Genomic DNA, 18,343 nt, shown 5'->3' on the forward strand with positions numbered 1-18,343 from the left:
AGCAAAACGAAAAACGCTTGCATGTTTCGATTGATTAATTATGTTCAACGACGTCTCTAGTCACTTAGAGATGTTTTCGTACATCTCACTCACAGTTTTCACCCTTTAGGAAACTACAAAATTCCTTTCTACCTTTTCGTCTTTGTCATACACTGGAGATCTAACCTACGACCTCAGAAATTAAAGTCATTAAGCGTACTGTTTTTTTGTTTCACTGTATATATAAATTTTGCAAAAATGTGGGAAGTACTGATAGAGTGTAGAACTCCTTTTCCAACCAACCGTAGAGACCCTAATTTCAGAACACACGGCCATACAATAAATATACCCTCACATAACTTTTATTGAATTAGTATTACGGGAATAAAACAGCTTACTCAGGCCAGATGGTAACATGGCACAGGAAGGAATTAACAGTTAGTTACATTTTAAAAGTCCCACCGTTATTCGGAGTTTACTATTAAGGGGTGACATTTAATTGTTAATTAAAGTATTAATTATCATTATAACCCTGAAGTAATGTGCTGCCCTTAGACACTTATGCCAAAGGGCTTACATGTGGGTTGCCAACCTTTTAAAAATGAAAATGTAGGTAGTTTATCTGCATTGAAGGATCTCATTAATTGTTTTGTATAATATTTAAATGTAGTGATTACTTAATTTTAAAAAATGATTTTTTTTTGTTTTCAAAAGACATAAATATTGTCTTGATTGTTGTCTAAATCTCTATCCAATATTTTTATCCGACTTCAAATAAAACCAAGCAGGAGGCTACTTTTTTCTAAATAACCGCGATCCGTGAATTGATCTGTATGATTCAGGGTTCAATTTTCTTTAAACTATAATTCAGTACTCCGATAATTAGCTTATTATTATAGCAACTGACTTTAATAGTCTGTGGTAGGTAATGTTTCTTAAAAAGAAAACTATTCAGGGTCGGTGTTTCTGAGTAATAAGTTGTAACGATTCGCGTTAATAGCATCGTGTTAATTAGCGTTCTTAAGTTTTCTCACAAGCTGAAAAGGAAAACTTAATTATGTATTTACTAACTCAGAAACATGCGTTAAGTTATGGCATGCATTGTATGAATTTTTATAATGTAACGTGACCACCTGATATTAATTAATACCATAGACAATACCAGACTCGTGAAATTCCAATTGCTGTATACATTTTCATTTGTTTGTATCTATTAATATTTTTTTATCTGTGAGGATATTTCTGTTATGTGTATCTGTTACCTTTTCTTCGTGAGTATTTAAATACTTCTTAACTACTAATTGTCCAGCCATAAATTCAGTTACCAAGGGAAATGCATTTTTTTTAATTTTATTAATTATATATTATTAAAATACCTCCTAATATACCTACATATTTATTAAAATCTCACCAAAAAATAAATCAATGTTCTATTCGAAATGGCCATCTTTGGCCACGGGCCTTTAAAAATCTGTTTGGCCACGAATTTACGCAACGTTTCCAAGGGAAATATCGCAACTGTTGGCTATAAAGATTTTTTAAGAGACTCAATGTCGCCGTGTCGCGTAGAGCAGGCCATGTCCTCTAAAACTGACTATAATTTGAAGTCTAAAGGCTTGAGGTCTGGGCAAGATGAGGACCAATCTTCAGCTCTTATATAAAATCCGGAACGTTGGTTTCAAGCCAGACTTGGCCCTACTGGAGAGTGCACGGTATATTTTTTAAAAGTGTATTGCTGAGAGGTTTCACAACATGATCCAAGACTGCAAGAATCTTGATACATTTTGGCTGAAGTTTTCACTCCTTTTTCACAAAAATTTAGTTTTGTGACTCCTAGATAAGATACCATGAAAACATCGCTGAGGCAGGATGATGACCACTTTTTATATTTCCGACCACATAAGCAGCTTCTTTAAAACTGTGAGTAATTTTGCTTATTGTAGTGTTCGTCAATCATTTTCTCTTCGGTAAAGAGAATATTTCTGTGATTTTCAGCTGCGTATCACGACAGAAGGCGTTATGAAGCATCCACCCATTGAAAATATTGATTTAGGGCATGCCGATAAGTACCGAGCTTCTGGTCTTGTTTTATGATATGCAACAGAGTCCTAGCGTTCATTTCCCGCGATAATTTTTTGCTCCTTAAGTTTCGGTTTTCGATGAATTCTGGCTTTAACCTCATAACAGCCTTTGTAGTCCTAACAGCCACGGCCTCCCCGATTCGTTCTGGTCTTCGACAGACGAAGTGTTATTGTATCTGATGATAGTACGATATACGAACATACGGCTGATACCAAGCTTTTCAAGGTGATCACTCCAATCCTATTTTCTTTCATATCGTATTCCATATTGTAATTTCATAATGAACACGAAAAATATGCGAAATAGTGCAAAATCAAAAAGAGTTTCAAAAAAAATATACGAGTTCCAAATTCAAAATAATTAAAAAGTGGAAAAAATGCATTTTCATTTGTAACAGAACTTATGATAGACTTGTTATATATGACGTTGTCTGTCTCCTTTCATTAAATAAATTCATATATTACCTTAAATAATTTTTAAAAAATTAGGATTAAACCAGTGGCCTCTATGCATTTATTTCTTAATTCTTATCAAGTAGGTGATTATGTGCGAAATCGTGGAATTTCGGGTTTCAGACTCCTACAAGCAAACATCGTGAGGATGTTTGCTTTCACTGTAGGAGCAAAAAGAAATAAATACTTGCTTTGTAGAACCGCGTTGTCGCTGTGGTGGTCGGAATAGTTTTTGCTACAGCTCTGTTAAACCCACACGACCGGAGTTTAATATCACTAAAATTTTCAGGTCCGTCCCTGAGATTTCTGTATGTGTTTCATGATCAGTTGCTTTTTCTATTAAGTAAGTGTAGGTGATGAGCCCTCTGTTCCTTAAATCGTCGACCTTTTGTGACTTAAGCATGCCGATTTCCTCACAAGAGATCACAAACACGTTTATATTATATATGATTATTATATATTACATATTTGTATGATCTATAATCTATTATATCCAAACTGTACTTCAATTACAATAATAATATTTTCAAATTCTCTTGTTCTAAAACATTTTGCACTCAATCATTCTATCACACAATCGTAACGATAACTTTTATCCCTTTTAAACGATGTAGGCCGTAAGAAACCCTAAAGAATTTTTCGGTTATAAATCTTTTCACATTCGTCAATCTATATAACAGACTAGCTAAGGACGTGTTCAAATATAACATTTGGTTCTGTAATTGTATTAAAAAGGTATTATTTTTTTAATTATGTAAAATAATTATAAGTTTATAATAATACATAGCTTTTGTTTTCTTTAAATGTGTAAAAGCTATGTTAACAAAAGACATTACTAATTCAGTTTTTAGACTAGGCCCCACTAGAGTTTATAATTTTTAGTGTGAATTGCCCTAATTAATAAAACTTAGATCTTTTAAAAAGAACAAATTAAGTACACAGTTCATCAACAATTTTAATGCATTTATATAACGTTTCATATATCTTCTATAATTCCAAAAATAAACATAAGTTTACTAATGAAGACTATTATTTTTTTACCTTTTATCAGAAAGCTAGTTCACATTGCATTTCCATAGAGACCTCCAAAACTATATACAGTAAGTGGGACAATGGGGAGAAACTGACCTAACCTAACCTATTATCCGTTTAAAATGCTTGGAACGAAAATTCTTTTTTCGTAGCAAATGAGGTGTAAAATCGCCCGGGATTGGAGCATAGTATCGAGCCGGCTTTACTTCGACCAATAAATTGTGTAAGATAAACGCGGAAATCGAATTTTATGAATACCATGTTCTACGTAAACTACCTTCCAATATCGCATAAATAACTCTCATTTAAAATATACTATGGCACTCCATTTTAAGTTCTTCATAACCTTATATTATTTACATTATACATATATATTTGAATACGAGCTTAAAGAGGTTGGTGGAGAAGATTCGCAGAAGAGTCAAGATAGCGATATTAGAGAAGGAGAAAAAAATATAGCTAGTTGTGTATGTAATGTGTATAAATAGTATTGATTGTTCAGAGAATAAATTAGTATAATTGGAAAATTGTTGCGCTAAGCGTTGAACGGAAAAATTTTGTTTTGTGACTATGACACAGACGGAATGAAAATTGTTGATTGTATACCATATGCACCTATAAACATGTTTAATAAAAAATATAGATAAAATCTTTACTTTATAGAAAATTTGTTTTCGCTAAATATCATTTTTTTTAATGTAATAGGAGACAAACGGGCAGGAGGCTCATCTGATAGATACGCCCATGGACACTCACATTGCAACAAGGCTCGCAAGTGCGATACCCGCCTATATTTAAACAAATATCGTAAAATTACCACCAGAATCGCCGAAAAGAAAGAAACAAAATACATAAGTTACTGTCCCTATTTCAGCAATCATATCATGTTTTCCACCAAGACCAATCGGACAGAGACACCTAAGCAACGTTGCCACCCTTCGTTAGAAATGCGGCAACGTCGCACAATTGGTGCAGTACGAGGTCACTAAAACACTGTCTTTTACGTCTAGATTAACTCTATTTGCTTTTAAAATCACGAAAATACATGCCTATTGGGAGTATTATTATTCTCATTATCGAAAGATATAACGTATCTGAAACATAATTTATAAATTGAAATAAAGAGACGTGAAACCATTTTTCCTTGTACATTTTTTGACAATTGACTTATCAATTGTGTTACGAAATTTTTGAAATACGGAATATTGTAGCGTTAGAGATTCCTTTTATTTATTATACAATGGCTGAGTTTATTTTATTTTCCTTTATATTCTTACCTGTATCTTCATTGGTTAGAGCCCTGGTCCTCAAACAGGAACACTTAAAGGTGAGCAAAAGCAGCACTACCAATTTCCCTCCAAAATCCTCCGCCATCTTGTTTATATGCAATCCATCTTATCTTTCCATTTTAAGTCGCATCAGACCATTTTATCTGTTGAAAATGTAAAATTGAATTATATATTTGTTTATGTTTATCAAAATTTAAATTAGTATAGAGAGAATATATTCCGGCCATGCTATAATAGGACGCGCCATAACAACTTTTTATTCGTGTTGGACATAAATAAAAATATAAAGTTTTAAAATAATAGTGCGTTTATTATATGCTTTTTCTATCTAGCAAACTAGACCTAACCTACGACAATCACGGCAGAACACAGACTTCTAATTGCAAGTCGAGTGTTTCCTGTCTTTTCACACATTTTCTTTGAAGGAGTACGCTTGCTTCCCGATCCTTCCAGGAAAGTCTATGGTTAGATATAGGAAATTTCTTACTTTGCAGAAAAGAATCAATTTTAATTGTATATATGACATCCGTGCTTTCTGGGGTTTAACAGAAATACAAACTAAAAATGATTTAACGAATGTGCAATGTAAAATACATCTTGACACAAAATACGTAAGTCCAAAGTATTAAAGTATATTTAGAAATAGGGATTATAAAAAGCGTAAGAATTTAAGTCAATGTTAGTGAAAAAAAATTCATAATTTATTGTATAGTAATTTTTGTTCGTAAATTTAAATCATTGTATTCAAATTTAAAAATTACTTATTCTTACAATGCTCAAACGAACAGTTATTGGTTGGTGTCTTGTTCTTTTTACCAGGTAACAATCCACTCCACGTACAGACGCTTCATAGAAATCACACAACATATTTACGCCAAGAATACGTGAGTCAACTCTATTCTCCTCATGTTCCGAGACACCTATAAAGTGCATTATTTTAAATACATCATAGAGCAATGTTGGCTTATTGGCTTCAGCGTGCGACTATCATCTCTGAGGTCGTAAGTTCGATCCCCGGCTGTGGACCAATGCGGCCTTTCTATGTGCGCATTAAACATTCACTCGAAATCACGTCGATCCAAAAAGTCGACAGTGTGTAGATTGACAAATCATTTCAGAAATCTGAGGCTCAGACCTTAAAAGGTTGTAGCGCCTCTGATATATTTTCATAAATAATCCAAGAACAAAATCTAAAGTGAATTGAAACAGACTTCAAAAATAGTTGACCCTATTAGAAAAATGTTATCAACAAAACTTTATTACTCGAACCCCGAGAGGCTTACACCGTTTCGACTAATTACTTAAGTGCTAGTCAGTGAAAACAAATAAAACTATCTGAAAGCTAGATTAAAATGAAAACAATCTACAGAAACATTTCCACACAAAGTTGGAACGGGTGATGTTTCGAGTGATGCTAATATTACCACACGATAAATCATTTAATCGCTTATAGCAGATATATCAGATAAGCGATTCAATCACCTTTGGTCAGTGAATAGGCTATCACGCTCTTACAACTTGATTATATTGATGTAATTAACAATAATCTTCCAACTAACCGTAACGTTGTTTATCATGCTCTTAATGACGTTTAAGTTTTTATTTAATTTTAGTTTTCTGTTTTTTTAGTTATAATTTATTTTGTTTTATTTCGTGGTTGCCTGTTTATTTTGTTCCCTTGGTAGTAGCTTGCTTATATTCTAATATAATTCATGTGTGTAAAATTTGTGATGTCATATTTTCTTGTATAATTTTATGCATACACAAATATATTAATATAAATGACAAAATCTCGTATATCATAAAGCATTCTTTATTTTAAGTATTACATTAATAGAATAAGCATAAATCCTTTTATAATAAATTCTCTTTAGTCAACAAAACAAGTCCTGTTACAATAAAGGAGATAATGTTATTACAGTGTACTTAAGATATGTCGCGCAAAGTACTTCCCATACCTGTGAAAATAATGGACTAGGGGTTTTCTTTTTGTTAGTGTTATTTAAAGTAACATATCAGTCTCTCTTGCAACGATGCTTTGTTTTAATACTACGTTCTACAGGTTTTTTTATGAGCAAAAGTAAAGATATAGACAATTTAAGAGCGAATATGAATTTTGAGCGCAGTTTTGTTCACGTGAAAGAATATTCAGGAGGCTTATAACCAAATGGGGTCCAATTTGAGGTTATAAAACAATTTAAATACGAGTTAAAAACATAATTATTGTTACAATTGTACATTGACCTTAATATTGTTTTTTAATTTTTCTAAAAAGCAGTAGACATTCCGTGACATTACCGTAATGCTGGTATTACGTCGCAACTATTATGCATGTTTACAATTCACGATGAGCTTGTTAAAAGGCCCAAAGGTCAGTGAACACACTGTAATTAAACGGAGTAAAGCAGAACCGGGAAGAATAGTTTCTTTAGTTACTCGTTTTCAAGGTCTTCTATTGTTTTTACGACTAAAAGCGTTCTTACTGACTTTTTGTAAAACAGCGTAAAGCGTTAATGGGTTTTTTTAATACACAACAAAATCGCTCCTATTGACTACAATGTCTTTTTTTATCCAACCAGCATGACCAAATACAGCGGTATATCCATATGCTGTGTATTGGTTTTAACATCGAGCCGACTTCGAAAGCGATGTGGTATTTTTTAGGGAACGTCAGCCTTATACAAGAAATGGATTTAAAAAAAAATTAATATATATATATATATATATATAAATACCTAGCGTGTGTATCATCCAAATAAATAATACATAAATAACTGGTTGCAAAGAAAGTGGTTCATTAACAATAAACCCGCAAAATATTAAAATATCATAATGCAAAATGCGTATGTCAAAATAATAAAAACAGATAAGATATTTATATTTGTTGTCAAAACTTGACCTCAAAACTATTATACACTATGTATATATACTCTCAGATTATTAATTTTATAGCCATGGGGCTGATAATCTAAGATTATCTAAGACAGCCCCCCCCCCCCCTATAGTGCTTACGTAATACTTGAACGATTACATGGTGTAATATATCGTGGGCCAACTGGCTAAAAAAGCCGTGTTGGATCCCTCGGCTCAGGCAAGTTCCTTTAAATGTTTTGAATAATTTTGGAAACTTTTTTCAGTCATAACTGCTGCTAGAATATCAACGCAACGTACATATATATGATGACTGTATCATAAAGACGATAGGGCTCATCAGTAACTTAAAAAAAACATATGTGGAAATGGCGATGGCGAATGGAAAAACTAATATAAAGTCGATAACAACACAAGACAATTTCTGCCACTGTGTCGATTCAAGTATTTCCAAACCAATTCGACTTAGGTCCTTTAATAAAAGAGCGTACCAATTCTTAAAAAGCCGGCATCGCATTCGCGAGACCTCTGGCATTGAGAGTGTCTATGGGCGGTGGTATCACTGAACATCAATTGTCGCCTTCTCTATAAAAAAAATATAATACTTTAAATATAGAAATTGGAGTTATAGCAAAATAAGTAAGGTAGGTAATTCGATATAAAGACCGAACGATTAAAACTTTCTGGTAATTCAGCGCCGATTTAACGGCGTGTTAAAATTTAACACACCTTTACATAAAATATGATGGGTCCACAATGTCATGAATTTTTGCGAAGTGTCCATTGTGTGGAACGCAAACAGCGCTGCAAATATATGTTAATACCGGCTATCAGGCGCTGACAGCGCTTCTATATTTGCATTGTATTGAATTCGAGCGGGGTATGGCGGCTGTTCAAGCGGAACTTTCAAAAGAAATTGTAATATCGACATGATGTTTTTAAGTTCTTACTAATAAATTGGTAATGGAAATAAATGAATTAATATCCAGTGTAAGTGTTTTATGTCGTTAATGTGCATTAATACCAATTATAACAACCTTAAATACCAATTATAATAAATGAGGACGCCTAAAGATATTCTTTATAATACGTCAATTTGACCAAAAAAAATATTTAATATCCAATTGAGAAAAAAAATTATTTTTAAGATTAATTAGATTACGATTATTACGTTACAAAAAATAACACCACCGAGTATGGAATAATTTAGGGGTTTTTATTATTAGAACATACGCTTTAAAATTAAGATAGTAATACTCATTAATTACTACTAGTGACGTGACGCAAACATAAAACGTTCGACGTCTAGAGACGTAAAAAAAACTATAAACAATCAAAATATAACCCGCTGAAATTGGTGTTCATCGGCTGCCGTGACTGCCTTTTATGGCTGTCCGGTCGGCTAGTTTGTCTCCTCTAAAAAAAAGCCTTATAAGTTTTGATACTGCTTATTTATTTTCTCAGGCTATAAATTTAGTTGTTTCCGAATAATACATTATTCATAATTTACATTACGATAAAGCAATTGAATATTAAGAAGTAAACAATAATAGATCCGAAATCCAACTGGAAGCTGCTTAATACGATGTATGTTAATATCCCCTATCACACTCTGACAGGTCCTGCTATTTGCATTGTATTGAATACCGAGGTAGCACGGGTGCGGACACATAGATAGCGGATTTATTCTATTATTTATATTATTGACAGCGTATTTTCTTGTGCATTTTTGTAACATTCCTTGATCTTCACTAGCTTGCTACTTTTCTAGCTCCGAAGTCCAGGTACTAAAATTTTCCTTATTTGTAAAAATATAATTTAAATAGTCAAAAAATTTGTGTGACAGTATAAAATATAATCTTCAAGTGAAACGTTGTATTTCAGTCTTAAAGCCACCTCTCTACATGGCGGAGTTAAAATATGTTTTTATTACAATATTGATAATGAAATAGAAATATAGATTGCAATTACCGAATAAAGGTACTGAAACCCCTTTAATGAAAATATATTTAATAGATTATCATAAAAAGCCCATTCAAAGAATAATGATTTCCTTTTAATACAAAAGCAAGAGTGGAATCGTACGATGACAAACTGTATGATGGATCCTATATAGGAATTTAAGATATTCGTCTTAATGTTAAGATATCGAAACAACCAAATAGAAATAGTTCATGATTATACGATTTTTTTTACGAGTTAAGTATCCTTTGCTACTTATTAATTATTTTTCATATATTGTGTCCATTCATATTTATAGTACATGTTAGTCAAAATATAAATGATTATATTTTTTTTCACTTTATGGGAGATGATGAGGTGTGATGTTAGATTAGTTTGACGGTAATTTAATTACCAAGTGAAAGTGTTCTTAAAATCAACAGTCTACAAAGTAACCGACGAAGTTCTGTCCCCTTACATAAAACATGTAAGGGTTCAAATTCAGTCAAAATCCAATACGTTTCTGATATATGGGAGTCGTTAAGCGTCTCTGAATCTTACCCTAAGAGAGTTTGGACGTGCGATTATCTTGTTAATGGTCAACACCGAAACCCAATCAGAGACAATGATGATGATAACACCAAAGACGAAACAAACTATATCATAAGCTATCATGAGTTTTAATTGTCATACTGATACCGTTGTCCAATAACAATCAAAACGTTATCGATTTTTCTTAATTCTTTCGCGATTTGTTTTTAAGATGATAATATCAATAATCATTTTCTGTTTTAAAACAGTTCATATAAATATTTAACTACAATTATAATTAAACAGATCCCGCTAATAAACCAATGGATTCAATAACGAGATAAATTCGATTCAATTATTACAGCTTTCGATAAAGTGTTAAAGTTAATTTGAATGATTCGATATCTCATTATTATTACCGGAATATTACAGTTGGTAATTATCGTTACGTGGTGAAATATTATTGTTTCTCATATGCCGGTTTCGGGACTTATAAACACAAATAGTTGTAATGGACAGATCAGCGGATAGTACGATAGTAATAATATTTTAATTTAATTTGAAACGTTACCAAAATAAATCGTTTTTACTCTCAATTTCAGAACAAATATATTTAGAAATATATAATAGAACTCTCGATGTTAGTTAAAACGTCAAAACAGTTGTTCAATATACGTACATATTCAAAATACGTTTACACCCATCTTTATATACGATAAGAAAAAGCAGTGTAACCTAGCAATTTCAGCGTGTGACCTCATCCCGGAGATCGTAGGAACAATCCCGGCTATGTATCAATAGACTTTCTGTCTATGTGCACATCAAACACTCGCTCGTATTGTGAAGGAATACATTGTGAAGAATCTAGAATGACTCAAGTCCAAAAATCAATGACATGTTTCAAACAGAAGGATAATCATGTACGTGTCGTAATACCAAACAACGTTCAATGTAAAAAAGGTAAATTACAATTTAAATCTAAGATTGATTTCCTATATAACGCTCCGCTTATGAAGCTCGCTACTCTCGTCTAAAGAAGACACACAACATACAATACATATGCTTGTCCATTCACTGAGAGCGGTCGATAGCAACACTATTGTAGGTTATGTCATTTTAAAACCACTGATTGTGTCTACGCTGATGCGAGGTTATTTATGTGTGAAAATAATTGTTTGCAGAAGTTAGCTTTTAAATCCTTACATATGAAATGGACGTTTCGTCGCCTTGGCAACTGTGACCTCTTGGTAGGAGGTTGGGGTCGTTCACTATAACTATCTTAAATCTGGCCCGACGATTACGGCAAATGTCTTTTGTCAGCAACTGTAAACCATGATGGAAAAGCTAGCTGCTTAACAAACAAGGCTGGTCAATCGCTCTAGGCCATTTTCTTCAGGACAACGCTAGACAATACACTGCACAACAGACTGCTACCAAATTAGAGGAGCTTCAATTGGAATATCTAACACATCCACCATTCTCCCCGGACGTTGCTCCAACAGATTAGCATCTTTTTCGAAATTTGGAAAACATCTCGCAAGGTAAAAAAATTGAACTCTCATGGGGCAGTCGAAACCACCTACAAAGATGTTATTGATTTCCTTCCGAATATTTTTTTTCATTATAGGGATCAAGGTCAAGATCACTACCTGTAAGATGGCATTAGTACATAGATAGCAATGGTACATACTTTGATTAATTATTAAAAAGAAAATTAAAACATATTAAAAAGTTTGTTCCCTGTGGCAGTGAACCTTTAACGCTGGAATCATTTTCTTCCTGTATTGTTATGAAATATATTATATTTTAAAAAACTACATTTTGTCCTAACTGTACATAACGCCAGTTTCATAATATACATATGTAAGCACTGAATAAAAAAATGGACACAATAAAATCTTTTTTATACTGTAGTCATTTTTCATAAATGTCAAATGGTACTTATCAAAGTGATGGTTGAAGTTATAAAGTACTGAAATATCATGCGTTATTTTGTAACAAATTCAAAGAGCGTAGCAATGTGTAATACGATTTTATTGTATGTGGCTACCAATATTAAACCAAATTATTTATGCTGGCAATACTATAATTAACTTTACTAAACAAATGTTACCACATTCAAATTGTGTTAATATTCTAATCCAATCAACGCCGAATGAAACATTAATGTTCATTATTTATACTGGCTTTATTAATTATAACTCTGATGATAAAATCGTGAACAAAATGGATGGAAAAGCTCGGTTAAGTTTTGAGATTAACTCTCAGACCATGAATTTCTTATTGTTTTTAGAATAATAAAAGTTATGCTGCAGGAGCGAAAACGCTACTCGCTAGACGAAACAGAAGTATTATTTAAAAATGTACTTGTAAAATTCTACGAATTGCATGCTACGACGTTTGACGCACAAGTCTTAAGTTGCTCCGTGCGTAGCTAAATGCTTACGAAAGCGCCTAACAACTTACAACTCTTGGTAGGCATATAAACTAATACATATCAAATGAGTGGTAGTTTATACTCATTAATCTGCGTTAGTTATTGTTATTTCCGTTTCATTGTGTTCTGCAGTGTGGACCCCTTAGGTAACTGAACATTCCATTTGGATCTGTTCTTAGCTCCGTCCATCCATTTCTCCCCGTTCCTGTTTATTTTTCCTGGAGGTTGGAGGTCCATCTTTTATCTGGGCACCATGCAATATATCATCCTTAAAATACTATATGTATTTAGAATGCAAATACAATTACAATCCTCGAAAACAATTCGCTAGGTGTTAGTGTTATATACTGGTACTTTTTGTGTGTATTAAATTGAATAATCAAAATACTGTTTATATAGAAATAGTTAGAAAAAGATTTTGTTAACATCAAAAGGGGTAACACGGATTCTTTAACAGGACAAAATGATGTTATTTTACCTAATATTTATTGAGCGGTAGTAGCTACTAGGAGCTTTTAAATTTAAAAAAAAATGTGTGCGTGTAGTACGTGTACGTTTACACACCTAAGTAGTAGAACTTCTTTATGACCTTATTTTTCGAAAATTATCTACTATATACAACTTTACAGAAATTGGTTAAATAAAGTTGAACTAGATAAACTTTAACAAAAGGTTTTTATCATCCACATGAATACAAATAATACAATTATTTCATTTTACCTTATTACTACTAAGATTATTACAGGATTTCATTAATTGTAATAGAATTATAACTATCATTGTTATCTTTAGTATTTATTTTTGTTATTAATGGCTTAAGAAAAAGATGGCGCGTAACGGAAAAATGTGACACGTAACCGAAAAATGTGACTGTATTTTTTTTCCAACTCCAATAATAAGTTTCACTTCAATAATATTTAAAATTAATGCTCTTTAAAGACAGAACTTAACATATTTTGATATTAACATAAATCCTCTGTATAGTTCTGGCAACAAGCTCCTAGACAAGGTATAATTTAATATTGAACTAATACTAACGTTAGGAATCCTAGTCCATTGTTTGAGGAAATAAAGCATTATGGAAAAATTACTTAGTATGATTGTTAAAATAATTTCTAAAGCGAAGTGTTTCTCGCAAGCTAATTTTTATTCAAGCCGGGTCTCAAACGGTCGAGGATTTTAATTAAATTTTTAGCCAGCTTCTAATTATAGGGCAAATAAGTCAGAACCGCTGTAAAGAAAGACGACTTAGGAGAATGTGCTGTTAAAATTGTATACTTCTGGTGTAATTTTGTGAAATATTATATTAACATACAGAATTATTGGTAAAAAGAAAATGCCGGGAACCTTGACAGAAAAAGCTAATTCAATCTTATGACTTAACTTTTTCTGATAAGATGTATCTTTACGAAAACAAAACAAATGTTCGGGTATGTTTACTTATTAAAGATATTCGAGTGAATACATGAGTATATTGATATTCTCAATATTTTTTATAATATAGCGTACAATTGTAACAAGAAATTGATATACCGAATAGAACAATATAGTAAAGTTATATCTCATACCTTTTCTACAATAAAAATGAAACATAATTAATATGTGTAATTCTGTTGTTTCTATAATATTTTTAAGGCAATTTTGTTCACAACACATCATAATATAGTGTTAATGCAGCACGTTTTATCTAAATAAAACATTAAACTAATCAATAAACACGCAATAGATTTTGATGAGGTTTGTAATCTTTAGAAATCTACATTAAAGTCCGCAAAGTATATTAAAAACTCTTGTAACTAAATTATGTTTTATTTATTTAAAATAAAACATAATTTAGTTAAAGGAGAATTTGAAAATGTTTTAGGGCAACAGTATTATTTCTTCTAGGAATTACTCTTAGAGATACTTCACAATTAAGCCTATATTCACAGAATTCACTGGAAACGATTAAACGTATATACACTTAATAGGTATATAACGTTAATACCGTTTATATTACACCCTGTTTGGATTTTAAATTTTTATTCTGTAATAAAAATTGACGTGATGAACAACTACGTATATATAGACTTTATTCCTGATATTCTGATAAAAGTAGTCTGTCCTGTTAAGACAACAAATAGCCAAATGTCTGTATACATCTATTTTAGTTTGGTATAATTACTCAGCATAAGCTTAAACATATATACTCAGCTAATGAAAGGTTTGCAACCACTTAGCTTTCTGTGGTATTGGTATTATATATTATAGAAAACAACAAATATTTCCTAAATTTAACTGTTTGAAATTTAATTATACGTGCCAACATGCCACTGACATTTTGGTATTCTCATTATTATAAGGGTTATTTTCTTAGGATTGTATTAAAAATAAATTTAACCATACTTTAAAAACCAGAAATGTTTGGCAGAGAATTATTTCGTTTATTAATAAACTAAATAGGTTTAAAATTACGTTTTATGTTATGATAACTTAAATAAGACTTAGAACAAATCGCTTAAATACATTACGTAAGCCTTTTTAAAATCGCTAATAATTGTTTTAATTGATCCTGATGAAACCTCGTTGTATAATAAATAAAATTTAGTTCCGCCGGTGATGTTTTTATTTTTTTACATACTATCATACACAAAGGTATTACAAAAAACAATCGAATTAACTTTTAAAAACAACACATTAACAGGACTTACGTTTTAAAAGCACATTCACTTTACCTCGCATTAAACCATTACAGTCAATGTCACTGTAAACAATCACTTGATACTAAAAAAAGTTTTACGATCGTATAAATAGGGGTTAGAGCAACGAAACAGACCCTCGCGACGGCTCCTTGCGTACTGAAAGCTTTTACTAATACACCTTGAGCCTTCAGCGCTGTGTTACCATGTTTACTAGTACCCTGATACGTGGGAGTTTAATGTATAGGTAAAGGAGATTTTAATGTTGCTTTACTTTTCATTAAATTCAGTTTAGCTATTTTTTATTCCGTACAGAATATCGCTAATTGAGGAAAAACATGTTCACACTCTGGTGATATAATAAAATAATTCTATAAATATTGAAGAACTCTTCAAATTATAGATTTCATTTACATAATTAATAATATTATGTATTTAACATACAAAAATAATAAGCTAAAATTAAACAATATCATAATAATTTTAATTTATATTAATAATAATAATATTAATAATAATAATAATTTAAAGCGAATTTTAAGGTATTGTCCTTACCTTAAAGACTCAGTAATGAATACATTGACCAAAAACATTTGTCTAAATTTAATTATGGCAACACAACCTCAGGATGCCGTAGTATTAACCGAATAATTTGAAAACCACTGAAAATATTCTATGAATTTTAAACATGTGTTACTGCTTAAATCAGCCGCTTTGCTCACTTAGCTATAGGACTCGCAAAGTTATGCTAGCTTTTAATACATTATTAAGTGGTTTTAAAATATGAAGCACCATTAGCCATGGGTGCTCCGTTTCGAATGAAATAGGAAATTACAAATTCATTTCCGTATATTTTTCCTTAACTAAAAATGTTTTGTCAATAATACCATCGTTTTAAAATACTCATATTCCGGCTTTTTGAAGAACTTATACTGAAGCCGATTAAGCTTTGAATTGATATTTTATTCATCAAATATTAGTTATCTATCAAATAGAAAATTTCGATTTCACCCTTATTTAAGCCTCGTAAATCACACATATGCACATCAAGTATTATTTTCTACATAAAAATATCTCGAAGTATTTATACAAACCGCTTATCATCATATAGAAGAAACATAGAACGGAATGGTGTGTGAAATACTAATCCTAAGTGCTAAAGATTAACACAACATCAGCTCCATTATATAGATTGAGAACCGACGGGCCACATTCGGTGAGCTGTGAACGTTCAGGTGAATTGTTACACACACCCATACAAAAATCCTAATCAAGAAATCTAGAAACATATGACCGTATCAAGTGACATGAAGAGCGGCAATTGTTCAGTCCACTGAGTTTCATTATTGCACCACAGAATATTTGGAAGCAGTATTGTCCGTACAAATACTATATAGAGGAAATATTGTAATGAATAAACCCAAAACTAAGGGATCCAGTTAAAAATCTAAAGTCTATTTTCTAAAATTAAAATATTATTAATATCATGCCAAACTCATTCTTAAACTATTACTATTATAAATAACAGTTAGGCTGTTCATAGGCTAACATAAAAAAAATATATTTTTATAGAATTTGATATGATTATGAAACATATGTTATAGTTGCCTTCGCGAGCGATACAACAATCATTGTGGTCATACAATTTTACGATGCCATTTTCATAGTACGATTTGTCTTTAGTCTCAAAATAGCCTACAGTTTCAGATTTTCTTGAAGTCTAAGAATAAGAAGTCGCTGGGAGACAAATCTGGGGAATACAGTGGATGCGGAAGCAAAGCACAGGCTAATCAAACTAAACTTCTTTACAGGTAAACGAACCTCCAAGTAACACGCTATGTTACACTACCAATCAGGCATGCAGGCAGTAGATAATATTATAAACGATTATATAACATATACAAGGACCTTTATTGGTCGCAAAAATTGTCTCATCTAGCCAAATTATATAATATAATATATAATTTAATTTTTATAAGATTTAAACTCATACATAATTACTGTAAGATATTTATTTTAATGGTCCAACTGGTTAAATTATTCTATGGCGATGCCCTGAAAAACTCCCGTGACAAGACACTAGGGACCTAGACACTTTGCTACGATGTTTTTGCAAATGTATTAATATGGGACAGTAATAAACTAAAGTGGAGTCGCAATTTATCGTTGATTTTTATACGGCGTGGCCATTGTTTATATATTTAGGTTAAAATCTGGGTTATATATTTAGCAAACCATTTATAGTGATAGAAACGTGTTGCCATATCTGAAATGAGCGGATGGTAAAATTATATGAGTGTTATGTCATGAATTCTCTTCAACTAAAATTAGGGTCAAATCTAATTTACAGCGGTACTCAAAGTCCTCCCTTATCGCTAACGGTAAGTTAATAAATTATCTAACTAACTAGCGATCTAAGAGATAAGATCTTCATTTATTTAAAAAGAGAGTTTACTCTTCCCTTAAAGACCGGCAACGTACTAATTAAAAATAGATTCCTGCGATGCGTGCTGCGACTCGTGTTGGCCCCTATCTTATTTAAAAAATCGCACAGAACACAACAACAACTACAAGTTAATATCCGATATATAAAGGAAATTAAAAACGTTTTACACTTACGATTATTTCACTCACTCATCCCGCTAGATCTGCGACCCAAAACGTGTCTCAGCCTCTGAAATTACGATTATTTGTTGATTTTTAATATTATGTTGATAACGTTTATCATTTTTGTAACTATATATATGTAAGTGGACCAGTTTTAGTTAAGTGGCTTACAGTAAAAACTACCATGGTAAAGAAATCGTGTCAAAACCATGTTTTGTCAAAGCTTCACCTAGAACACACAAAATACTCAATATAATTTCATATAAATTAGCAAATTAATGATAGTAAACAGCTTCATTGTATTAAGTCAAAACAAATGAAGTGTCGAATGATGAGAATAAATAATACGAATTGTTTAAAGTGGTCATAATGAAAATTAATTACTGTTCATCATTATAACCAATACTGGCCGCAAACGTGTTAAAATAAGGTATAAGCTTCAAG

The 18,343-nt window shown here is 31.6% G+C and overlaps 1 protein-coding gene across 1 annotated transcript in view; it reads right to left on the minus strand.

The window, feature by feature from the left end:
• LOC123709954 (nephrin-like) overlaps positions 1 to 15,425 on the minus strand; it is a 91,685-nt gene extending 76,260 nt beyond the window's left edge. Inside the window, exons 1-2 of the mRNA XM_045661589.1 lie at positions 15,305 to 15,425; positions 4,823 to 4,977 (exon numbers count right to left, since the gene is read on the minus strand). Coding sequence (XP_045517545.1) covers positions 4,823 to 4,919 — 97 coding nt within the window. The 5' untranslated portion in view covers positions 4,920 to 4,977; positions 15,305 to 15,425. The remainder of the gene's footprint in view (positions 1 to 4,822; positions 4,978 to 15,304) is intronic.
• Positions 15,426 to 18,343: the final 2,918 nt, after the last annotated feature.

The sequence above is a fragment of the Pieris brassicae genome, chromosome 5 (assembly GCF_905147105.1).
Source record: "Pieris brassicae chromosome 5, ilPieBrab1.1, whole genome shotgun sequence".
Taxonomy (NCBI): Eukaryota; Metazoa; Arthropoda; class Insecta; order Lepidoptera; family Pieridae; genus Pieris; species Pieris brassicae.